The sequence below is a fragment of the Pteropus medius genome, unplaced genomic scaffold (genome assembly GCF_902729225.1).
Source record: "Pteropus medius unplaced genomic scaffold, Ma_sr-lr_union100, whole genome shotgun sequence".
NCBI lineage: Eukaryota > Metazoa > Chordata > Mammalia > Chiroptera > Pteropodidae > Pteropus > Pteropus medius.
The window spans coordinates 12,193,045-12,220,313 of NW_024342474.1; the positions used below are offsets into that span (position 1 = coordinate 12,193,045).

General features: G+C 37.0%; 1 protein-coding gene and 1 long non-coding RNA gene across 2 annotated transcripts in view; one reads left to right on the top strand and one right to left on the bottom strand.

Moving 5' to 3' along the window:
- Positions 1–2,932: 2,932 nt before the first annotated feature.
- On the bottom strand, positions 2,933–12,479 carry LOC120605082 (uncharacterized). The gene is made up of 2 exons (XR_005653520.1): positions 11,630–12,479; positions 2,933–5,030 (listed from the first exon to the last, which is right to left on the bottom strand). It is a non-coding gene; the product is annotated as an uncharacterized LOC120605082 (long non-coding RNA).
- The window catches only part of TRHDE (thyrotropin releasing hormone degrading enzyme), a 335,250-nt gene continuing 320,361 nt past the window's right edge, over positions 12,381–27,269 (top strand). Inside the window, exons 1-2 of the mRNA XM_039866032.1 lie at positions 12,381–13,310; positions 24,883–25,156. Coding sequence (XP_039721966.1) covers positions 12,535–13,310; positions 24,883–25,156 — 1,050 coding nt within the window. The 5' untranslated portion in view covers positions 12,381–12,534. The remainder of the gene's footprint in view (positions 13,311–24,882; positions 25,157–27,269) is intronic.

Sequence of the window (27,269 nt, forward strand, 5' to 3'; positions counted from 1 at the left end):
TTCTTTTCTTCCTATTTCTTTATTTGGTTATGACATCAGTCAGGATTCACGGATTCTTATTGTATTCAGTGGATTATAATCCATTATTCTTATCACTTATTTTAATGCTCAAATTGTTCCATGTTTGGTCAGTGGGAACTCCTTCAAGGTGGCTCCTGTGTTCTTTGGTTATGTCTCCATTATTCTTTTGAGAAATTCCTTATTTTCTGCCACATCAATTTCCAAGCTCATCTATTCTTTCCATGATTCACTCTCAGATTCTCCAGTGAACCCTGGAAAGACATATTTGGAAACTAAGACTTGGGCATTAAGTTTGCTCATTACTATTTACGTGTCATTGCTCTCAGGTCCTCTTCTAAATGGACATACACACACATTTAAATATCTTTATATCTATCTACATCTCTATCTCTATCTCTGTCTATCTGTATCTATAAAACCACATGTTTATATCTGCTCTTCTAATTTCAATCAAACGATCCAACACCACAGGGTTCAACTAAACTTTTTTCTTTTCCATATCTGTACCTGCCTCCTCCAGCCACTAAAATACCTGACCTCCCTTTATGTGTACAGTCGCCCATTCCTGCTGGGCCTCTAACCTGCTCAGAAGTCCACCTTGTGTGAGCCCTCCTACCTGTTTCAAAAAAAAGGAAGGCATCTATTACCATAATTTTAACTGGACTTTCTATTACCATAATTTTTAACCAGCATTGGCTGGTTATCTTGGCATTATGGAAGGATAGTAGTGAGTTGGTAGCAGTGTTATCAAAACAGTAGAGTCACAACATGTGGGTATTTTATTTACTAAACTTCAACTTAATTAAAAATACTGAAAAATATTATATTACTGTACATACTTACATGTATATGTACATATTGCTATATGAGCATGGATACACAAAACCATGGTTTATTATTGCCTTCTGTGAGAAGTTTAGGGAATTTTTCAAAGGCAGATTTGACCACTGATGTTTCTTACTTTAGATGCCAACTTCAGAATCTAAGTCCTGTGTACAGTATGACTCCATTGTATGGTCTAAATTGTCTCAACATCCAGTCGAGTTCTCCCTCCAGGAGATCACATCACTTTGGTTTCCAAAATTGTGAGGATCAGATACTGATTCTAGATCTTACTTACTTACTACTGGATTATTCTGAGAAAAAGATACCATTTTTGTCTGTCTATTCCCTTTAAAATGTAAATAAAAATGATTTCAGTAAATATTCTGATACCACGTTCCTAGACAACAGCTAGGAAAGAGCAGAGTCTTGGCTATGGGATAACTCCAATAAGGTGGCTCACTGAGACATTCATAGGAGGCCAAGCTAAAGAGCGCCCTCTCCAGGAATGGAGGCCAAAGAGTGCTAGTAGGGGAAGAAGAGAGGAGCCTTAAATGAGAGGAAGAAGCAATTAGGTCCAAGAAGCAGATGATGAAGTCTACTGCATGGAGCATTCATTCATTTAACATATACTTATAAAGGACTAAGTATATCCCAGGTACATAAATAAAGATATGTGTTTCCTGCCCTGAAGAAGCTTGGTACCTAAAGAAATACCAAGGAACTAAATAATGGAGTTTTGAGACAAGAACACAGTGGCTGTGTTTTTCTAAATCTTGACGGTATTGGACTAAATTTTAAAAAGTATGGAAAATTATCTTTCAGTTGAAACACTGGTAACTCATTTTGTTTACTGTTCCTTATAATATCATTTTTAAAAAAGATATTTAATAGGTAAATGAAGACTATTGGATAAATAAAGACTATTCAGTTTTGTTTAAAGTTGTCTGGACTTTTCAAGATCAGGTGGTAATATCATAAGACAGGAGATTATGTGACTGGCAGAAATTTATTTTGATGATTAGGAAAAAATTACAGATTATTCTTAGGTGGTTATCAATAAATAAGCAATGATATCTGTGACACTTACTTTCTGTAGAATTTGATTTTTAAAAATGGAACTCGGCTATTTCCACTTTACTTTTAGATACTTTGTTGTTTATTAGTAAGCTTTCTCTTATAGTTACTTTGCTTTCTTGACATACTTTCAGTTCTACAGAGTTTGTGGGCAAAGATATTTAAAAAGCAAGTAAATTATCATGATGTTCTACATATTACCTTTGCAAATAATTCCTTGGGCAAGAACTCTAGACTAATAAATGAGAGCATGTGGATCATTTAGAATGGTTTTCTGTTAAGAACCAATTGCCTGGGAATTGAAAAATTCAAAGTGCTTTTTCATGACGTTATTTAAATTCGTTTAAAAAAAAAATCACTTCATTTAGACTTGTTTCTGTGTCTCCTCAATTTGCCCTCCTGAGAAAGAACTGGAGAACGTTGCACTTTGGGAAAAATTTAATTAAGTTAGTTCACAAAGGCACATTAGAAGATAAAAATCCTCAGGCCTGATCCTTTTTGGCATTATAGAAACAGACAGGAGGTAAAGATCTGCAGGCAGCCCTCTGTCTGCAGAGCAGAAGCTCCTCTCTCAAGCTGGCAGGAGCAGGAATGCTGGTGAAGTGAGGCTGAGGTCGAGACCACCATTCATTCTCTTATTTTAATGCAATTTCAACTTGATAATACGTATGAGGTGTGTCAGGAGCATTAATATTTTGAGCCTTAGGCAATCAGATCTGAGGGTTCATTCTGTTCAATTCATAATGTAGATTATATTTTATAATGTTGCCAGGACTTGATTATTTGCACATCCTAGAAGGTATGGCTTCTGCTCTGAACATTTAAAAGAGAACTGATACAGAACTCTGAACATTAAACAGAGAATTACTATAGGTAAATCTCATAAAAATAAAGAAATGATCCTATAATCATGATTTTAAAATTATATATTTGGATGACTATCACAGCAGCAGATTAATTTGACTATTGTGGCAAGCACCAAAAATGAAGGAGTGACACAGAGAACTATTTGTGCACTTTATAACATTGCAGGTCAGCGTCGTGATAAAACACTTTTATTCAGACCATATAGAAACATATATCTCTCTCTCATCTATTTATATCTCTCTCTATGTATTTATATGTAAATACATACACATCCAAGTAAGACATGATCACAGAAAATGTCTGTAAACATTTACGTTAACTTGTGGACATACATTGATTTTAAACACATCCTTTACTTTAAATAGCTTTGATTTTCTGTCTCAAAGACAAAAGAGAACATTAATAGCTATCACTTACTAAGTTTACCTAGTTGAATGTTAGCGCTTCTAAAAACAAGTCAATATTCATTACTTTTCCACATTGGAAGGTTAAAGAAATAAATGATCCTTTGAAACTGAAAATGAAATTCTCTGAAATGTCAAGAAAATATTTTGCTCAGTCTCACTTTAAGGGGAACTGAATAGTGATCATAAAAGCCTTTGACATTAAAGTGAAAGGCTGTTGGTACATAATGTAACCCAATTAATTAGGATCTGCTTAATTTGGAATCTGTAACAGAGTAGATATGAAATGTATTTTGCTGCTTTAAAACTTGTAAAAACCCCATATGTTTAACACAAATATAATAAAAATGAGGAGAGACTAAAATTCATCCCTATAATTAAGCTGTGTGATGGGTGAAGGTCCTGCTTATTTGCATATAGTGTAGCCAACACTGCCAGCAATAGCACAATGTATCCCAGGAATCTTCTGAGTGTCACTATACAGAAACTTATTTATTAAGCTTTATTCAGCTTGAACCAAAGGAAGATATACCTTTATCAGTAAAGGTGAGGTTGAAACATGAATGGAAAAATGGTCACAACTTTTCATGATCCCCAGATAGAAAGCCCTTTCCTTAGTCATTTTTTGGGGTTAAATTCTAAGAACAAGGACTTGTTCAATGATTGCCAGGCAAAGGTTAAGTGGAGAAATATAGATTGAATATTGCCATTCTAAGGCACCTTTTAATTTGCTCCTTTACCAAAGCCATCGGAAACTGGATATATGTCAGAATATCGTAGAGAGATTCAAATATCAAAGGGTGCAAAATTAACAAATTTTCTGAATTGAAAAGCACAATACATTACTTTTAGAGACAACGCATAAGACTTGCTCAAGTTAAAAATAACTGGAGAGTTAAGTTCTAAGGTTTTTACAGCCTTACTAATAGTATTTGGCTGCTTCGGTTCTGTAAGATTTTAGCAAGACTATAAAAATACTTAGAACGCTTTTTTGTTGTTTGTGTGCTTCCAGCATAAGTAACTGATAGCTTATGACATCCAGGTTATAGGTCAAATCTGAAGCTTTATTGCACATCCAGGGAAAATTACTTTTTGAATAACACATGGTATAGCCTTCAACTCCTAACAGGGCAGGAGGAGTTCAGATACGAACATTTATACTTTCAAAGTGACCAGATTACACATGATTTCACTTGCTCTGAAATAACTCCATAAATGCAATTTCAAAATTTATTTCTCCATCATACCACAAAAAAACTTAGCAATAAATTCTAACATATTTAGGTGTTTCTAAGAGGAGAAACTATTCTTTTTTTGTTTTGCTATTCAAAAAATTTATTATAGCATCTCTAATATATGGAGAATGTTAGAGAACATATAACACATTTCCTGTGTGTCTCCAATAAAAGAGACATTTCAACTTATTGTACTTTTTCTTTATTCCCTTATAACTGCAGCACAATTAAAAAATAAACTGAGGAAGGTAACTCAATGCAAATTCAATCTGATGTTAGAAGGAAGCTGCATATGAAACTAAATCAGATATAAGAGCTTTTTCTAAAATAGGATTAAGCAGCATTTTGAACCACCTAGAATCAATTCTCATGGGATGCTGTTGTAGAAATGATAGTGAGTTAAGAAAACATTTTTCTCATGGAAAAATCATAAGTCCGAGCTTGTCACTTATGTTATCCAAGATAAGTTTGGTGATTACCCTGTAAATGAACATTGATTTTTCTGTAGACTCCAGTATTTCCAATCTCTGAGAAACTGTTCTGGTGTCCAGGATCGCCTATTGCAGGATTATGGCAAATATCTTCTAGTGAAGTGGTTGCTTCTCTGAGAAAACAAAGGAATTGATTCACACATCTGCGTTTTTACCACACTATTTTCTAAGACTAGGTTTAACACAGCAGAGAAAAAACAACAACGAAACACCCACAAACCTCAAAAACCTACATATTTATTATTACTGGTTAACCCACAAGGTGGCACTAAAGAGAAAAGTGACAAAAGTGAAGATCACAGGCAACTTTTGTACTAAATCAATTCTATTAGGAGGATTAAATCTATTTTATGACACAATCATCCAAATTTTAATATGCTAATCTCAAAACATTCATATTAAGGTTTGTTGTTTTTTCCTATGGACTGTTTTGGAGTTAAAAAGTTTCATTTAATCAAGCAGCTAATTATTTTTAAAAGAGTTAATAGTTTGAATATTTCTGTGCAGTAGTTCTTTTGCAGGAAGTTTGTTTTTCTCCCTCAGATGCAGACTCCACAACCATTGTGTTTTAAGTTATGACCATGTATTTTTTTGTGTTTTGCATGGTGCCTAGCACTTAATGTTCTTAATATAAATTTTAAAAATAATCTATTTAACATTATAATATTTACAGAATGATATATTTAGATTTTTTATATTTGTGATAATAGCATATAAATAATTTTTTTAAACTACTAAGAAAAAAGGAATTTGAGCCAAAGTTTGATTGTTTCAATTCCAAGAATAATTCCTGGATTTCCAAATACATATTTTACGTAACTTTCAAGGTCTCTGGAGAGTATTTCCTGGATACGAATGGGGAAATGTTCGCAAGAAACCATGTATAAAGGAAGAAAAAATGGTATGATACTGGCATAGCCTTGGTAGAACCCTGAAAGTAAAGAGGCAAGGAAGATGCTAAGTTATGGTACCATGTAGTAGATGGAACTGGATCTTCTCCAGCTAACATTTCTGATTATGAGCAAGAAGGTATAGACTGAAAAAAAGAGGCTATTCTTCAGTTCGAGATTAAGAGATATGCTATTCATGCATAGGCTTGAAACTTGAAGGGAAATATTCTGATTCATCTTTTTTCTTAATTTCAAAGTAGAATTTCAATTAGTTGAAAACTGATGCAATTTTAATTTTTACTATTATTGTGTAACATATAAATAGCTTGTGAAATATTTTCTCACAGAAGATGTGTTTCTCACTCAGAAATAACTGTGTCTTTGACTAAAATATTGACTCAGCAAAACTACATATTATGTATTTTATACCATAATATTAAAAATAAAGAACACTTTAGATTGAAATCAGCTTTGAAAAACTGAAATATAAGTGTATGACTTCAAGATTAATGATAACTTATTATCTAAAAGAGAAAAACTTAATCATTTCTCCTAATTTCTTTATCAACCCATTTACAATGATCATTTGCTGCTCAAAGTTAAAGTATTGTTACCTCATTTAAAGAGCTGTAGTGATAAACATGTCAAACACATATCTATGTGTAGTAAAGTTCAGGCTTTACAAGATAAACAATATGCTCTATTATTAAATGGAAGAAGAGTGAATGATTGGAAAAGAAAAAAATAGATTAAATGATACATATGGAAGAAATAAAGCAGAATATTTTATGTCTTTTTGTGACTTTAGATTTATATATATATGTATGTGATTTTGTAGTGAACTTTTCATGGTTTGACAGAGGTGAGTCACCTGTTTCATTTCATGTAAATTTGAGTTGTCAAATAAGCCTGGGTTAAAACTACATTTTTTAATGCATTTAAGAGGTTAGATTTCTAAGGCATGTAAACTCCTCGTTCTGCAGTATGGATATAAGCTATGGTCAACTCTTTCAACTACTTAGTTCTCAATCTAGGATGAATAATACTCTCTTTTTTTTCTTTCTATCATTACTTTATAAAATAATAACTATTATTCTGCTCAAGGTCATACTACATTTTCTCTATTTATTCATTCCATTTAATAAATACATAGCACTCATCATGTGCCAGGCACTTGATCCTCCACTTAGGATGGAGACCACTGCTTCCTGGGTCAGTGCTATACCTCTAGCACTTTGCCTGACATTGACTTCATAATTTACACAGCAAATATCAATTTTGCAACTGGATAGTTTATATCTGGTTTACCTTTCAGGAAGCAGTATGGCATAATGGTTAAATGTACATGTGATGAAGCAACATTGTATAGTTTGGAATTCCAGTTCTGCTACCTATTAATGAAATGGCTTTGGGATACGTATTTCATCCCTCTGAGCCTCGGTTCCCTCATCTGTCAAATGAGGTAAATAACAGCATTGACTTCTTGGGGTTATCTTCATGATTAAATAAGATAAAGTGCTTAGACAAATACCTCATGCAAGGTAAGCCCTTAGAAAATCTTAACTACTACTACTACTATTATTGTTATTATTATTAATTCTTTCTGCCATGTTTACCTAGAAACATGGATTTGAATGATTTAAATTCACGGTAGAAACTATATTGGTATAGTTACTAATTGTATTTTTTGAGCTACTAGACAAATTGACTTGTTCAACAGAAACATCTCTGTAAAGATACTTAATTTTTTTTCTGCTTGTAGAATTTGATGTCTATTATGTTTGCAGATTTCATTAATAAACTATAAATATTTCCAGTAGAACTTTCTTGAGATCCTAATTCTCTCATCTCCAGATGTAACATTTAATGCTAGAATTGAGAATGACACTATGGATACTTGGTTATCCTTTTCCTTATATTTGCCATCTAGAAAGGCCATTATGCTGTAAGACTTGTTCTGTTTTGGTGTAACCATAATTATGACACTTTCCTAAGATTAATGACATGTAGTTATTAATAGGTTAGGAAATGTTTTCTTTTTAAAACAACTTCATAATTTTACTGATTTTTTTTGTGAGAAAAAAAGACAATCAAATTTAGATATAATTTCCATTCAGATTAATCTTTTTAAATAAATAGAAGTCAGATAATAGCTAAATCAAGGTGTTACTTGTAGTTGGCAAACTGCAAACATGCAATTGCACTGTCCCAATAATAGCTAATTTTAAACAATTCTCCTCTTTCTGTCTTTAAGATCTTGAAGTATGTTCTATCTATAAGGGTGTTTCTTATATGAGGCCTATCAATAATGTTGACAGATACAGTGGTCAAATGATATGAAAATTTGAAATTATGCAATATAAAACATTAATAGTCAAAACTAATGTGTTTCCCCAGATTAAGAAATTCATCAAATTATCACGATCATGAATTTCAAACTGTTGTTTTATTGCCACATGGCAGCTCTATTTTAGCTGGTAAATAGACTCATACCGCTATTCATATCAGCATTGGCCTCCAGTTGTGTGAGGTCTTCAGGAACATATCCCTCTCACAAAATATATCAGTCCTATTTCACTGCCAGAATAGCAGGGATTGTGTTCTTTTCCCCCTATACTTTTGCTAATACAATGTATTTTTTATAAAGTCTCTTTATCCATTATACTTTTAGCTTTTAATTCAATTTTTTTTTTTTTTTTTTTTTTTTTGCTTCTTGATGAAGCAGATTAATGAAAAATCTCTTGAGAGCATAAAGAGACTAGTATATTAGCTTTGGAATTTTGTAGAATTTGAGGACTGGAAGATACTTCTCAAGATACTTCATCTAACTCCTAAACAATACACCAAGAAAATGAGTCTAAGTAAATAGGTTAGGACAATGTAAGGAGGTGAGGGCAGACTGGGACATTGTTCTTTGTCCTGAGCCAAGCTTCTTCTGGATGTGACATGCTAATCACACTTGAAAGGGCTGAGCATACAAGGACACTTGAGTTGTGCCTCGAAATACAAACTAGTGTATTTCGAGAAAAAAGCAGTTCAAGTGTGAACAATTAAAGAGTAAAGACTTTGAAGCTAGCTTATTTACTGAAGGTAGTTCATTTTGATTATTTACAGGACCAAGGTGTAGATTTAATTAATAATAACTTCTGTTTAGCCTCATATACATTAAGCAGTCAGATTCTTTTCACTTTTATGAGCCCCTAAATCAGATATGGCCACAAAATGGCTTTAAAGACATTTATTAGCTAAAGAAAATAATCATAAAAGTCTCCCAACAATAAATGTGTTTCTGAGAGAAGAATCGGGATTTTGGAGAGTTTTATTCCACTGCATGGTTCTAGCATTGGCAAAGTCAAAACTATCTCAAATTTTGTGATCTATAACACTGAAGGAGTATGAGTGAGTCATCGCTTTAATATTTTTGTTAGGTATACAATCTGAAATTTTGTCCTACCCTCCCCCCCCCCTTTTTTTGGTTTGAGAGTAGAATGGGCAACAAAACTCACTGGGACCCTTTTGTAACATAGACATGAGAGAAAGAATTATTTATCCACTCGAACTTGATGTTGAGTTTCCTAGGTAAAGTTGCATTTTAGGAGAATCAATGTTTTAAGTTGTGTCCACTCTGTGTTGATAAGCTGTGTCCACTCCACTTGGGTCTTAAAAATAATCCATCCACTAATTTAATCATAGTTAGTAGAGATTTTATAATTGTTAAATATAGTCTTTAATTTCAAAATATTTGATAGCTGCCTTGTAATTATCAAAAGTATATAAACACATTGATTAAACACAAAGAAGAACAGAAAAAGACATCTTTGAATCTTTTCTTGACTAATATCATTTTAGAGAAAGATCTTAAATATTTCTTAGTGAGTAACCTCTTCATTTAGATTGTGATTCTCAGATTTCAGGGTGGGGGAGGGGTTTCCAGATGCTTGTGATAATCCAAATGAGTTAAATCCATGGATTTTAGATCAATAATCCTGAATTGCCAGATTCATACCCTGAAGTCAGAGAGGTCCGGTTACCTGCTAAGAGTCACACAGCTCTTTTTATCTGCCTATACTATATTTCCTGATTCTGTGAAAACAAGATATGAACCCCAACTCAACTCTTACAATTTATACAGCCAGATACATATGGACAGCAAGAGCACAGAAATTTAAAAACAGAGGAGAAAAAAGTAACTTGAACAGAATGTGGCATTTCCCTTGGTTTGTTGCTAACGGCCCACATACATCTTACAAAAAAAAAAAAAAAAAACCTCACACACTGGCACTTCTTTTCATTATCATTTAAAAATGATTCAAATGGACATTTAGAATGTGTGGCATTGGAAATGGGCCCCATCTGGAGATCAATGAAAAGAGCTTTATCCAGCAGGGCTGTGTTTTCAGTGGTTGTCTAGCTAAAGTTGATATGTATTTGGTCTCTTCTCTTTGGTCATGCTTTTAAAGCCAAACACAGTATTTTAACTGTATATTTTCAGGACTCCAAAGCCAGTAGCATAAAACATTCTTTTTTGTAAGAAAAATAATTATGAATGTGATGTTTAAAACGCCTCTAGTATCTGAGGATGGGAAAGAAACGTAAAAAGGAATTACTTCATTCTTTTTATTTTGCTTTTTATTTTTTTGACTGAAGCCCATCACTTTGTTTTATTAAAAACTAGAGACTCCCACCTCTTAGCTCTTACCTTTAGGATGGCTATTTTCTGAACATTGTTACAAAAATTAGCATTCTTCACACAAATTCTAAGGATTGGATAGCCCATATACTCATATACGCTCTGAACTGTAATTTAAAACTTCTTTAAACTTAGACAAGAGTCCATAACCAGCCAATGGTCTATGAACTGGTTTTGATGTTCCTGCTGTCAGCATCTATTGATAACGGTTCTAAAAAAGTTTAAACAATTTTCACGATATCACCGAAAACTGCAAAAAAATAATTGTGGCTAGGTGAAGTGAAAAACTGACCAGTCATGGAATCTATTTGTTCCTTGTTCTAGTAAGTCTAAAGTAATGAGGTTCATCTTCCCAGCTTTCCTCAGTCTCAAGTTTTTGGCCCTGAATGTTACACTGTAGGTATTATATTTTAATTATTTCTCCAATCTAAAAATGAAATTTATTCGATAGGAAAGCATTTCCTTTCTTTAGCCTTTACTTTAGGAGGATTCCAATGCTTCATTGCTAACACTTATTTTAGTACTGCACACCTGGACACAGTATAATAATATATGTAGTCAGGCTTTGGAGAATTTATTTTAATTTACATACAATCCTCCAAATCCTCTGGCGAGCTTGATGTGAAATCTGACACTGCCGCGTTTCCCCAGCAGGATCTTCCTTTGCTCTTGGTGTTAATAGCCTAAGGCTTCAACGATCCCTCCAGGGAGGCGCGGTGGGGCTAAGAAGTCGGGAAGAGGGGTGACTGCGGGGCTTGTTGCGCTGAAGATTTACAATGTACTTCTTGCAGGAGGCTCAGCAACCCCCTCTGTGGCTGTGGGTGTCTGGTGTGACAGAACGGAGAAAAGCTCTCTAATCTCCCAGTGCCTGCTTCTGCCTCTCAGCCGCTCCCCTCCCCTCCCTCCTTGCCTGCCTCCTCGCGCTCTCTTGCTCTCTCCTTTGCCTTTCTCGGGGAGTTTCAGTCCCTGGATGCTGCCAGAGTAGCCTTGGCAATCTAGACCTGGAGCCGGTGTACACACACACACACACACACACACACACGCACACGCGTGCACACATGCACACGCACTCGTACACACGCACTCCGGCTCTCCCCACGGGGATACGGAGCAAACCCGGAGCTTCATCTACCTGAAAGGGATGGCCCGGCCAGACACTTCTTGCTCACTTGTCATCTCCGGAGGTCAGAGCAACGTCCGAACAAGGGAGGCTTTTTGTCCGGTCTGCAACCTCTCGCCGTTTGCCACCACCGCTGCTTAAAGTGTCCAGGGTGGAGGAGAAGGCTTTTCCAGGGCAGATTCCCGGCGCAGCACTGCGGCCCTGGGACTTCACCCAGCTGGCTTACCCGGGTCTCCTCCTCCCCGGCCATTCTCTCTTCCCCGACTGCGGGGTGCATGGCTCGGGCGCCTCCTCTGCTGCCGCCGCCGCTGCTGCTGCGACCACATCCCACCCAGAGGACTGAACGCCGCCGCTGGAGTAGGGACAGAAAGCGGAAGCCTTAACTTCTCTCTCCAACACTCCCTGTCCTTTCCAGCAGAGGACCGGCTGGAAGGCTCCCGGGGAAAGCCAGGCGAAAGCTCTGCGCAGGGGAGGGCGACCCGGGAGCCGCAGGCGCACAGGGGCGGGGGCAGCATGTGCCCCGGCGCCCGGCGCCCGCAGAAGTAGCGCGCGTTGGGGTGAGCGAGACGCTTTCCAAGTTGGGCGCGTCCCAGAGCTCGCAGCCCGGCGCCTGGGCCGCCGGTGTCAGAAGAGAGGCGGGGCCTGATGGGGGTCGCCGAGGTCGCTATCGCCTGCGGCTACTGCCCGTCTTAAAAGCATCCAGATCAGCGTCCCCAGGGTCCCAGCTGGCGTCGAGCCCTCAGCCCGCGTGCGCTCTCTGATGCCCGTGCCGGCAGAGGCCCCGGTGGCCCGCCCGCGGGGGGTGCCGGAGGGGGCGGGGGAGGAGGAGGAGGCAGTGTGATGGCCCTGGACGGCGAGCGGGGGGAACAGGAGGAGGAGAAGAAGCTGAGAAGAGCAGCTTACCTTTCGCGGCCACGATGGGGGAGAACGACGCTGCGCTCCGGGCCGGCGGCAGGGGGCTCTCGGACCCGTGGGCGGACTCCGTGGGGGTGCGACCCCGCACCACCGAGCGCCACATCACGGTGCACAAACGGCTCGTACTGGCCTTCGCCGTGTCCATCGTGGCGCTGCTCGCTGTCACCATGCTCGCAGTACTGCTCAGCTTGCGCTTCGACGAGTGTGGGGCGAGCTCAGCGCCGGGCGCCGACGGCAGCCCCGCCGGCTTCCCACCGCGCGGTGGCAACGGGAGCCTTCCGGGTTCGGCCTGGCGCAACCACCACGCCGGCGGGGACTCAGCGCAGCCTGAGGCAGGCGGGGAGGCCACCCCTGGGACCCCGTCGGCCCAGCCGTCGGAGGAGCAGCAGGAGCAGTGGCAGCCGTGGACGCAGCTGCGCCTGTCCGGCCACCTCAAGCCGCTACACTACAATCTGATGCTCACCGCCTTCATGGAGAACTTCACCTTCTCCGGGGAGGTCAACGTGGAGATCGCGTGCCTGAACGCCACCCGCTATGTCGTGCTACACGCCTCCCGGGTGGCGGTCGAGAAGGTGCAGGTGGCCGAGGACCGGGTGGCGGGGGCTGTCCCGGTGGCTGGTTTTTTCCTCTACCCGCAAACCCAGGTCTTGGTGGTGGTGCTGAATAGGACCCTGGACGCGCAGAGGAATTACAACGTGAAGATTATCTACAATGCCCTGATCGAGAACGAGCTCTTGGGCTTCTTCCGCAGCTCCTATGTGCTCCACGGGGAGAGAAGGTAGGGAGGGAGGCGGTGCCGAGTACTGTCCCACCCCGCAGAATGCTGTAAACGCTGGGCAGCCGGCAACCCGGGGGACCCCGCCAGTTTCCAAGACCCGGGAAGCGAGGGGCGGGAGAAGGAATCAAAGTAGGTAGGACCACCATCTAGAACCCTCAGGGTCTCCCGGATGCCTGGGCTCTCACTGCTGCCAACTCCGCAAACTCACCAGTGGTGAGAGATGAATGCCACCCCTTCCTCTAGTATGGATCCCTCCCCCCATCCCCATTTCGTCAAAGTTTCTTAGCCAGTGGGGCGCACAGCTCATTTTTAAAGGGTAACTTCGAAAGCCTGCCAAGTTACCGTCGAGGTAAAATACGTGAGCGCCAAAAAGCCAGGGCAGCTGCGCATCCCCGAGAGATGTCAGCGCTGGATATCTCGCAAATGCAGATTTGTCAGCGCAGGCAAATTCCCCTCCCTACCTACACCCTTACATCCCAACGTGCCCACCTCGCCTATTATCTGCCAGGCATATAGCAGAGGATGGGCTTTAGCTACATAAAGTTTTATGAAACTGAAAATTGAGATTTGGGGCAGAAAGAGCTGGTCCCAGTAACAGAATAAGGGGGTGGGAGCTGCGGGTGGCAGCTGCCATGGTCAAAGACAGCGAGAAATGTCCTTGCAGGTGCTGTCAGCTCTCTCTTAACGCGGAATGACTCTAGTTGTTTGTTTGAGAGTTACTGCCTTTGAAAATGACTTCAGTGGTGAAAGGAGGGAAAGCTAGCGATCATTCTCAAATGCCTCGTTAGCGAGTGCCTTGATGCTTTTAAGATTTGGGCTGTATTCTATATTCTTTGTTTTTAAATGTGTGTGTGTGTGTGTGTGTGTGTGTGTGTGTGTGTGTGAGGTTGTTGGTCTTTTATCACCTGTTTAGAGCTCAGACTTCAGAGTCCAACAGAACTGTGTTCTAATTCCAGCTGCACCTTTATCTCCCGTGAAGGCTTGAGCAAGTTGATTAATCTGCCAGCAATTCCTGACTATGGCTACCCCTAGTACTTATTAAGCACCAAATATTAACTCAGTCTTACAGGAACCCTATGGGGTAGGTCCTATCAACACTCCCTATTTAACAGATGGGAAAATGGAGGCAGAAGTCAAGTAACTTGTCACATAGTTAGCCCACAAAGTGGGAATTTAGACCCAGGCAGTTTGGCTCCAGAGCCCATATTTTTAGTTCTAATTTGGAGATGATAATAATGATGCCGTCCTCGTAGGATTGTTGCAGGTGTCTGTGAGCCAATGCATTGAAAATCACTTAACCCTCTACCTGGCATTTAGCATGTCCACCAAAAATGTTAGCTATTATGAGTTTCTGTTGATAGTAAGCACTCAAGCATATTTTGAATGAAGAAACAAGTGATACCTGCTTTTTGCCCTAACTTCATTTAAAATAATTTCGATTAGTTAAATGACTATAGGGCTAGTGAACAACCAACAGTGAACTTAAAAATGAAATTGACAACCTCAGAAGTAGGAGCAACTTAGAAATTAGTAATGATACCACTGAGAACAATTCTGTTCTCAGTTCATTCTCACAACTGCAGAAAACTGGGACTCTGAGCAGCCCAGAGCAGAGATCAGCAGGCTTGTGTTGGAGAGCTGGGACTTAAACTTTGGTTTTCTGATCCCTGGACCAGGGCTCATGTCTGGAAACTCTCAGTAGTTGTTACTGTACGAGAAGCTGGGGAAATTTCGGTGTGTTATAGGAAAACACAAATGTTTTATTATTTATAGAGTGCTATGAAGTAATCTCATATAAATAAATTGCCCAGTGCGTTAGTAGTCCTATAATAGTTAAAATCTCCTATAAGTGAATGCATAAATTATTCATTCTCCAAAGATCAGATGTGGACAATTTAAACACCTTTCCACTACTTCCTCCAACATATTCTAAAGATTAAAAGTATTTTTAAAACCATATCAAATATGGGGGAAAAGGCATAGAAGGCAAATTTGCATGTTATGTTCAGAAACAAGCTTGTTATATCAAAATGTCAATAGTGGGAGCTGCATTTCATTACTGATAAATCTGTGGTGAAATAAATACTTTCAACAAATCCTGTTTTCTGAGCCACGCCAAAATATATTTGGTAGACTTGAGCTTGTTTTGGTTAGTGCTTTCAAATTAACAAGTCTCTTAAAAAGACCAGATGTTTCTGCTTGACCCATAACTGATTTCTTGTACCCCTAGTGTATATTTGTATTCAAACTCTCTCCTTCAGTTTTCTCCAAAGATGTAAATAACTTGGCTGAAAATTTAACCTAATGTATATGTTGCTAAGCTCTGCATCTCAGTAGAAGTGCAAGATTCTATATTTCTGGAGATCTCAGGTTGGTTTTATTTCTAAGCAGTATCTTAGAGAAAGTCTTGTTCCTCTCCCCCCACCCCCTTGAATACCAGAGTGAATATGATAATTTCTTAGATGTTTCTATACTGAAGTTCTTAAAGCAAAGGAAATCAAATAAACTATTTTACAATTATGTCATTATATATATTAACCTTTTTTTCCTTTTTGTTTGCTGTTATTACTATAGCTACTTGGAGCGTTTTTTAACATGCTAATATCAGGAACTCAATCAGGATTGGACTTTTATTGGTGATGATTTTGTCCCCAAAATGCAATGTAAATCAACATTTTAAAACACACTTCCAGAAGAACACAGATGCAAACTCTGAATTTTCATTTGATTAATGATTATTTTCGTCTTTAGTCATTCATAAGTTTTGCCAATTTAATTATCAGATAATTTCTGTAATAAAAATAAATATTTAATCTGCCAATGGGGAGTCACATTGAGCAACTTGAAATATTTACAAGAGTAATACCACAATTTGGTCCATTTACTTAGTCTATGTGGAAACAACTCATTAATATCCAATTCTCTGACTTACTCCTTAGAGGTCTGAGAGAAAGTTTGGGTGAGGGCAGGAAAATTTCACCATGTGCTGTACACCGTTGAGCCCTGGAAGAGTTCAGCCTCACCTGGTGTTGGAGGGAGACTGGTTTTGTCTTACAGGAAACACTTACCTTTCCTGGTTCCTAGACTATAGCGGAGAAGGGGTAGAAGACAAGCTCCCCACTAAAGCCCACGTTTCTTCTACTTAAGGCAAATCCTTTACTTTCAGTTGCTTTTTTGGCTAAAGGGAAAATTCATCACTTGTTGAATATGGCAAATAAATAAATTCTCTTAAATTTGAAATGTTTACCCACAGCAGTAAAATTATCTTCATTAGACAGAACACATATTCATCTCTTCTTCAAGTAGGTGTGTAGCAGGCAGATAAAAAGGGGGTAGATTTATACCATAGTATTCTATAGTAGAATATACTTGCTTAGAATTAGGTAAAATGCTCATTTACCTGAAGTAATTGCCACTTTAGGGAAGCCAGATGGCGAGCATACCCATGTTCAAAGTAGGGTACCTTAATTTAGATCCAGATGGTCAGATTGAAAGAGGAAATTTACCCACAGTAAATGAACGTTTTATTCACTTTCAAAAGGGAGACTGTTTTTCTTTGGCAAACTTTGATTGGGTCTATAACATGCCACAGTGCCAGAAGACAGAATAAAAATAGGAGGTCTTTTTCTATCTAGGATTATTTAGAGGGAAACCATGATCTCCAAATAAAATGGGGAAATAAAACTGTGGTTCTCAAAAAGAATTGCAAAACTCTTTTGCAGAAATCTTGTGGAGAATATAGAGGATTTTATGGGTAGGCATTTGATCTTTTGTGGTATTAGTGTACATGGTTTAATATCTTGTATTTTTGCTGGAATGAATTAATAATCATGATATTTAATAAAAGCAAGAAAATCACCCCATTGCTTTTATGTTAAAAGAAACCTCATTTCTTCCATTTATTCTGGTGGGGTGATATATTTAGCATATATATATATCTTTTAGTGTATATAGCTTTTTGCCCCTCTATAGAAGGTTCTGAACTGAAAAATTTGTGAGGATCATTTATTTCTGTGAAAACTTTTTAATGTAATTCCTAAATGGATTTAGAAATTGTTTTCCTGTCAGACACACATAAGCATATGGCCAAACTGACTCCAGTGCTGCTAGATTTTGGTTACAATTCAAAATGCCACCGGTAAACTAAATCTAGAAAATATGTATTTTAAAAAATGCTTTGACCATTTAATGACTCATTCAGGGAGGAAAGTACATGCAATTGGTGTTTGTCTTGCCATGTTTTTTCCATGATGCCATCTGATTTGATCACCCTGGGTAGTAATAAAGTATACTCTTTCTCTAGAAGAGTTAAATTAGTTTGCCCATGTTTTTATTTATTCAAAACGACTCTAAACAGGGTCTGTCTGCTCTGGATCTCGTTCAAGCAAAGATGTGACTGCTTTCTTGGTATTCATTTAGTTTGCACAGCGAACTAAATTGGTTTCCTCAAACCAATTTTTGTCACCATGTATGTTGGTGGGCTTGAGACAACAGTGTAAGGCAACAGTTTAAATTTGCTAGATGACGGTGACATTTAGTCGATATGTTTACAAGAATAAGACTTCTTTAAGTATGACTTTAAAGAATGAGATAAGAAGAGTGAGGAAGAAATGATCTTTAATGCATAAATGTTTTACAGTCTGTCAGGAAGAGTGTCCCTCCATTACCCTGTGTTCATCCTCCTATCCACCAGCAATGATGATCATCACCATCGTTATCATCATTGTTCCTTTAATTCTTTTCATGTCCTTTACATCCTGCCAGATTTGCAATAGCGGCTGGGTTCCTCCAGAGTTTTCAAAGTCCCTTGCAATCCTGCTTTTTGCCACTAGAGAGTGGATGCTCTCTCCAACAGATAGCATCTTACTACATAGAATTTGGGAGACTATAAAAATGAAAAATACTCTCTGCTTTTCTCAGTTTCCTGGGTAATCTGAAATGATTCACAGACAGAGCTAGGTGGTGGTGGTGGGGCTGTGAGGGGGGAGTGAGATTGGTAAGCTTGTGTGGGGGCTGAACTGGGGTGAAGGGCCCCAGGCTCACCTCCTGCTTCTTGACTCCAGGTGTACCTTCTCAGTCTCTGAAAGCCCGAGTAGCCCTAGGATTTAAGGAGCTCTGGTACTAGTTGTGCGGAGATCAGGGTGAACCAATTCTTCTTAGTGCAGACCTATGTTGACTTGCAGGGTGAAGTTTTAGTTTAATTATTCAGATCTTTCATCATGACCGCACAGCTCAAAAAAAAAAAAAAAAAAAAAAAAGGATGAAGAAAGAATGAAGTTTTAAAATGATCACCATTGGTAACTTTTCATCTCCATTATGAATAGATTCAAGCCACTTTTGACTGTATTGTTAGATTGAAAAGTGTTTGTGTGTTTAGTGTGTTCAGGGACTCCGGAACCAGACTGCCTGGGTTCATGTCCTGACCCTGTCACTTGTTGGCTTTATGACCTTGCCTGAGTTTCCTAATTGTTCTGGGTCTGGTGCTTTCATCTGAAAAGTGGGGATAATGACACCCTATTCATAGGGTTATTGTGAAGATGATATTAGTTAAGTAATAAAGCACTTAGAACAGTATTTGACAACTGGTAAGACCCTTTGTGGGGATTAAATATTATTATCCCATGGCTGGAGATTTACTGTTTCGGATGGTATTGGGTCATGTAGGATCAGTATTGTTGTCTTGGGATCTCCCCTAACTAGAAAGCCAGTGGCGGAAGGAAGTGGTCACTGTGGACATTCCTTCTACTGCTGTTTGTTTTGCCACCTAAGTAGAGTTCAAAAGACAAGAGAGGAAGAAACAGAGCCCCTTCACCATGGGGAAGAGAGTGAAGAGAAAGACTGTAGTATTTCATGGCTAGAGAACCCCGATGCTTAGTTCAGATACTGTGAGATGGAGAAGGTTGAGGCAGCGAGAAGAGTGTGGGGAATAGGAACACACAGCTCTCTGATTATGACACTGCTCTCTGTCAGCAGTGAGAGTAGCAGAAACCAGTGACTGAAGGGTCGGCAAGGTACCTTCCTTGTCACTGGCAGCTAGTACAGACAAGAAAAACCAAGTGCCAGCAGAAAGGCACATCAGTCATTAGATACTGTTCTCAAGACTTTATTTGTGTTTTGGCAGTAGCGGTACTTTATAATCCTTACATGAGGCTTTGCCTCTTTCCAGTATTATACAAATGAACCTCAGACATTAGTTTATTTATTCTTACGCCAACCTAATTCCATGGCCTAAACATTAATGTTATACATTCATAATACTCATCAATGGTGATCAAATACTCAGTATTTTTGATAAGAGTATTTAGTACACAAATAGGAAAACAATTATGAATATTATGCTCTGTTTTTATAACACAATTATTCACACATGCACCACTTCCTACATACATATTGCTGGCATTATTGCATTATGCTTTTAGTTTACTAAAATGGTTATTTAAAAAATAGATGACACGCTTGCTTATAGTACTGAATATTCAGCAGGAGTACTTCTCTTCTGAACTGGCAGAGGTTTAATGACTCATTGAAGTACATAAAAACACACAGTCTAAACAACATACTTTTTGACTTAAAATGTTTTGTCGTTGAGTAATAATTTGCATTTTGATTAACAACCTTAACTTTAAATGGAACATGTGTAACTTCCATGACCTTGTAACAGTCTATTTACTGCAAACAGTTGAATAGTAACTAGATGGTCCATTGAAACTTTTCTTTAGATCTTGGGAGTTTTTATCACCACTCTTAAACTATTGTAACACTAGGCAATTTGCAATTGCAATAGAATTAAGTTCAAAGATCATTTTTCACTGTGCTGTATGTGTGGTATGCATAGATGTAGCCCAAATGGAAACCTCTCAAATATGCCATGCCATTTGTGAGGTTCTCTTGGTTTTAGTGGGTTCCACAGTGAAAAGTTGTGAATCAATCTGAAAACTAACAGTGTTATGCAAATGTTTATTTTCTCTGCATATTTTAACTTTATGAAAAGGCAAATTGAAATTAAAGGAATAGAAATTGTTTTGTATCACACACTGTAATTTGTTGGCAATATCAACCAACATTAATGCATTATTTCTGCTGAATCTTATCATAATGACTTGACACAAGTAGCTTGCCTAGTGAACTTCCGCGGAAAAAGGAAGAAATCAATTTTTTATATCCTTCAGAGGCAACATAGAGCTTTAAGCTCTCCTTGGCTCAACCAAAGTGTCAAATAGACAAGTTGTTAAGAAATTAAGTAATTTATTTTAAATAAAATAGAATTAAAATACAGATATGTTATTTGTATTTTTCTGGTTATGCTAAGGTGACATTCTTGGAATGACACTTCCAGGATGTCACTTTTGGAAGTGGAATTTTTAAATGATAATAGAGGGATTAATTAAAAGATAAAAATGATTTTGTTTAAGAAAGCAAGAGAAAAACAGACAACAAAATACTTGTCCTCATAAACTTCTGCCTCCCACTGTTTTATTTTAGTTTTTTGCTGTATTTACATATATACTTTCTAGCCATATGGTATGTTAAAATGTTTTCTATTTTTATTTTTTTGGTATTTCTTCTACCTGGTGTCTTGCTATCACCTCTAATTCATCTCGAATTTACTCAACTCCAAACTCATTATTTTCTACTTCAAATCACTTCTCTAGAGGCCTCTTTGATGTTTTAATGACAATAAGCAGAAAAGAAGTCTTCCATTAATTGAAAGCAACCCTAAAATATATGTAGTGAAGACAAAATTATATTTCTGAAACCCAACAGACACGTGAAAGGCACAGAACCTGAAATTAGAACTCTTTGTTAGAAAACCGAGTACCAAGGGTGAGAGAGGTTTTAGAGATAGGCTGGCCATACTGAGATCTGATAAAACCAGAATCTGTAAGAGAGCAAACAGGGCACTAACTTAATATGCAATTCAAAGCTTTTTTAAAGCCTTATTTCTGTGCTACCGATAGTCAATTTGCTCACTTTTCCATCGTCTCCGACTCTTAAAATACTACCCAGTCTTCAAGACCAGTTCTTATGTTTCTTCCTCCATAAACCTTCCTTCAGTTCTTCAGCCTGGTGGTTCTCAATGGGGTTAGTTTTGTCCTTCAGGAGACAATTGCAGTGTCTGGAGACATTTTGGTTGTAATAGCTAGTGAAAAACGGAGCTGCTGGCATCCAGCGGTAGAGGCCAGGGATGCTGCTAAACATCCTACAGTGCACATGACGGCCCCTAACAATGAATTATTATCCAACCTAAATGTCAGTGGTGCTGAGACCGAGAAACTCTGCTGTAGGAGAATGTAATTTCTTCATACATTTTTCCCTCTTTGTCATGGCTTTTTGTCTGATTCCTGTTTAGGTATATGTAAAATTTCTTTTTTTAGAGTATAAACTCCTTGAGGGAAGGAAGCAAAGATATTTCTTTTTCTCCTCAGTATTAAACACTCAAAAATGAATGATTAAGAGAAGCACATACATTAAAGAATATATAGTAAGAAGTGATTTAGTGGTAGCGTCATTTAACATTTTTAAAAACCTCATTAAATTCAGGAAATATTTTATTTCTAATTTTTGTTCACTTATAGGATCTCAAGCTTGGATAAGACCTTAAATATAATCTAATCCAACTGCTCTTCTTTACCAAGGGACTTTTTTTTTTTTTTTGATTTCCTAAATATTGAATTGAAATTCAGTTGTGATCATCCTTAGGTACCAGACTGTGAAATTGGTATTTCCTCATTTAGACATTATCAGAATATATGTTGGCCCTCCGTGCATAGATATATACTGTGTGTATGAATTCATTAAGAATATTAATTGCAGAAAAAGTCACTAAATGATCTCTACAGTTTCCTTCAATTGCTAGCTTTACTAACATATTTACTTATTGCGTAAGGCAAAAAGAGACATGAACGACATAATTCCGCATAAGTATTTGGTTTATTAATCTTTCATTACCCCAAAGGTATTTAGAATCTCTATATCTAATAAATTCCTACCCATTAGTTACTTAATGCCAAAGACACCTTTGACTTTTACATAATGACATACATTCTAACTGCAACCACTCTGTTGAACTCTTATAGAACTTTTCCCCTAGTATTATTAGAAATATAAAGGTATAGATATTATTTTCAATTAGATTGCAAATAACTTAAAGGCAAAAATAGTTATATTTTTTAAAAAAATCCTACCATGTACCTGATATAATGAACAGCTCACACATAGCAGACAATATCTGTTTGTTCAATGACTAGAATTGCAGTTTTCAGATACTCAAAAGTTAAAAGAGAACAGCATTTTTCATATATGTAATCCCATAGGTATCTTTTAAGGAGCCTCAGTAGAGAAAGATTAAACTCAGTAGACATTTCAATTAATAAAATCGAAAGATAAGATTCGAGAACATTATATAGGACAAAAGCAAGTGATGAGAAAATTGTAAATGGATGTATTTTAACTAAAAGGTACTAATATTTCATTAAGCAAAAATTATATTACTATCAGTAAAAATAATAGGGAAGACTATTACCACGAATTTGGCAGATTTGGAAATAACTTTTTTTTTTTAATCAACAAATTAAAACATTGTTTATAAATTTTGGCTAAAGATTAATTTTAGTTTTTGAAATATAATTACCTTTTACTCAGACACAGAAAATGTGAATTCTAGACCCAGCTTTGCACTAATTGCTGGTGTAACTTTGGACAAATCACTTAACCCTACAGGAACTGCTTTTTCAATTTAGAAATTTATGAAAGCTGGACAATTTGTTTTTAAGATTGCTTCCAACTTTAACATTATATTTGTCTGAAGATTTATAGCTAAAACTTTCCCATATATTATCTCATTTTATCATCTCGACAGTTTTGTAAGGAAGGCCTAGAAAACATTATCGTTTCCTTCTACTAATGAAAAAATAGGCTGAAGCAGTTAAGTGATTTACCCAAGCCTTGTGTGTAGCAGCTCCGTACTATTTCCAAGATAACTTTCAAAAACCCTCTCTCTTAGAGTTAGTATGCAATTAATCTTAAAAATGTCTTATTTTTCTCTTTTTCAAAACTAAGCTTTAAAAAGGTAGGCCCTTGATGACAAATGTAAGCTTCATAATTTTAAAATGGTATAAACATTTACACCTCATGCTTTGAGATAGGGATAGCCAATAAGATTCAATTCACATGTCAACCCTTATTGATTGGTAGGAGCTGCCTGAAGTGCTGTGCTGAGAATAATTCTGAGGCCAAGTTCAGACTTAGTGGGAAAGTGTGCCATGTTAGATGAACCATGTACACCTTGGATGCTGGAGAAGGGAGAGGTGGCAGAACTATTTATGAGGGAAACAGCCTTTTAAAGAATTACTTTAGAACTCTTAATATTTTACAAAAGGTCTGATGTTGACATGCCTTATATCGAGTTTTACAACTAGTAGTTAAAAAGTTTAACTGTTGTCATGAATGTTTTTGTAAATAACAGCCTTTTTTAATGTAAAAGAGTGTCTTTCTTAAAGTACTTAATATGAGTGTTTCCATTTCTAATCCTAAAATGTGAACGAATATAGAAGTTACTTCTAGTTAGAGTTTTAATAAGCAACTTTGCAGCTTAATATTAAAACTTGAGGGCATTAAATATATATTTTATAGTTAAATATAAAATTTTATAGTAAAACACACATCGACATATTTATTATATTGATATTTGTTATATTAGTATATCATGACATAATACATATATATTATGAGTAGTAAAAACCAATGGTCTCCGGATTATTCAATGAAAACATATGCGATAACACTCCAAGAGAGTTTGAAGATACTGTGAATTAGTGGCTGCCATTTTTTGACTGGCTTCAATTTATTAACTGCCGTTGGGTGCTACTCATCTATTTACAGTGATAGGTGTTTTACATTCTTTTTTTTCTGCCCTAAGATTTATAATTCTTTTTTGAGTTAAGCTTGATTATTTCCTTTTAAGCAATGAACGACTACACCTTAGGGAAATTTAGTAATTGTCCAGGATGATATAGCTAAGAATATTGTAGAGCCAGAATTCAGACCGAGTTCTGTCAGGTTTCAAAGTCTTTTTTTCTTAATAAAATCAGGCGATGTCTTGCAAAAATTTGAGGGCACAGATGTTTCCCAGTGTGATGGTATATGTTCTATATGTTCCTGATGACAACTTCTAGATTTTAGCTTCACTGTCTTTACATGATGTACAGCTTCAGTGAGGAAAGTGAAGCATGCAAAAAAAGTGAATTATTATTTTTCAGTATTTGCAATGTGATGTCAATGAGTTTTTTTTGTTTTTTTGTTTGTTTGTTTGTTTGTTTTGTAGGTTGTAATGTTTCGTCCAATAGGCGGTGCTCTGGGTTTAGAGAATTTTATGAGACAAAAATTTCCCTGGAAAACTTTTATTATTGGGGAAATGTATATGAGTTGTACTTTCATGCTATTCATGCACCTAATTTTGGTTCAGAAAATAATAGTATCTTACAATTTGACAAAAATATATTATCAGAGAAGTGTGTGAAGTGGTTATAACTCAAGCCGTAAATGTAATTGGGAATGTCATTTTCTTTTCCAGATTCCTTGGTGTTACTCAGTTTTCGCCTACACATGCCAGAAAGGCATTTCCTTGTTTTGACGAGCCCATCTACAAGGCTACTTTTAAAATCAGCATCAAGCATCAAGCAACCTATTTATCTTTATCCAATATGCCAGTGGAAACTTCCGTGTTTGAGGAAGATGGATGGGTTACGGATCACTTTTCACAGACCCCTCTTATGTCCACATATTATTTAGCCTGGGCTATTTGCAACTTCACATACAGAGCGACTACCACCAAGAGTGGGGTTGTAGTAAGTATTTTAAACTTAATGATGTTTTTGAATGATATACACTCTGTAAAGTAACCTTAATTCTGGATTAATAATGAATCATTCCTCTCCTCTTTTCATTTATATAGCTGAATTCTTCCCTTAACCCTTAGGAGGAAAATTATCTTCCTAGTTTCAAAGAGTCAGAGAGGAACATCTCTTCTATACCCAGCCCTCTTATTCCTTTAACCACCTTCCCCACCCCTGCTATCCTTGTTCCTCTTTATCTCCTATCTCTGGAGCAGCTATTGTCTGTTTTGGGAAATCGTCTGTTTCTATTTGTATTACTGGGAAAGCTGCTTCTTTTTATTGTGAAGTATTTCAAATATAAGGAAAATATGGAGAATTAACATTGTACCCTCCATATATCTCCTAGGTAGGTCTATAGAATCTAAACATTTTACCATCTTTGTTTCAGTCTAATTCAATTTTTGAGAAAGTAAAACATTAGATAGAGTTGAAGCTCCCTGTGTACTCCTGCCTGATCTCATGCCTTGTCCCCTTCCTTAGAGTTAACTACTCTCCTGAATTTGGTATTTGCCATTTCCATGCATATTATTATATAATTATTAAGTATGTGTATTTTCATTTATAATACATGTCATGCTTTAAATAAGATTTTTATATAAGTGGTTTTATATTATAGATATCATTCTGCAACTTCCATTTCATTTTATTTTTTTACTTGAAATTATATATTTTTTGTGATTTATCTGAATAGAATGGTTGAATATATTGAAATTTGTCATTGTCCTATAGATTAACATTTTAGTTTTTCTGATTTTCAATGTTTAACAACAATGCTCTAGTAAACAATTTTGTACAGAAGTAAGTTCTTCTGCTAATTTGCTAGAATTTCTGTAAGGTATAAAGCTTCTTTTAGCCCATAGCACTCAAGTGTATAAAAATATGTGCTTAGGGAAGGGTGATATATAAGAAGGCTGGAAAATTACTGTTTGTATTAAATTTATAATAAGAATCAGTCAGACTCTCCATGACAGCTACCATTTGTGATGCCATGGTGTTCTAGGCACTTTTTGCATGCTATTGCATTACATTAGTCAGGCTACGTCGGCCATGCTGAATTAACAACTTCCTTTCTCATTTCAATGGCTTACATAATAAATATGCATTTATTTAAATTTTTGTGTCAATCCTAAGGAAAGGTATTATGACTCCATTTTTCCAAATGAGTAAAGTAAATTGAGGCTTAAAGAGATTAAGTAACTTTCCCAGTGTCTCAAAGTAAGCAAGTGGTAGAGACACAAGTCAAACCTCTGCTGGTGTCATTCTAAATTTCAGGCTTTTCTGCTCTGTGCATTAGGAGCTCTGTTTCACTGTCTCACCTGTGTGTCTATAAGAGAATTCAGATAGTGATTCTTCCCATCCAGTGGCCATCATATTTAGTGTTGCTTGAACTTAACAAAAGAAGTGAATAGAAATCTAAATTCTTATTCTGTAGGAAGTTCATAACCCTATAATAACCTAAATTTTGAAAAATAAGTTTGGCTAAATAAATTTTTCTCACTGTTACTTTCAATTTAAATCACTGGAGCTTATTTAAAATAAATAAAATCTGCCTGCATACAAAATTAATGCCATTATTGAAGAAGTACATGTAGCGAATTCATCTACATAATCATTAAAATAACGTCATAAATGCTGGCTCTAGAAGGGTTAGATGACATTTGACTCTTTTGGACTTATACTCATTTGATAGGTTGAATTCTTCTGATGTTTGTTGCTGTCTCCTATTGATATTTCAAGGCTGTACACATTAGACCATACAGAGAAAAGGAACCCGAATCTCCTTTCCTTTTACATCTTCAAAAGTTGATGATTCACTTGTTGTGGGTCAGCTAGCAGCACAGGGTACAATGGAAATGTTTTTTCCCAGTATGTTTTCTTAAATATGTTTTTGGCCCTCCACAATTATGCTTGCTGCTGAAGTGACCCAGGTTTAAAACCAGACACATACTAATTATTTAGATGTGACTTTTTATTAGTTAAGAACCTAAGTAATTAGTAAACATTTTAAAATTCCTCCTTAATTTTTATGTAGGAAAGATGAAATATGCTACTAGAAAACATTGAA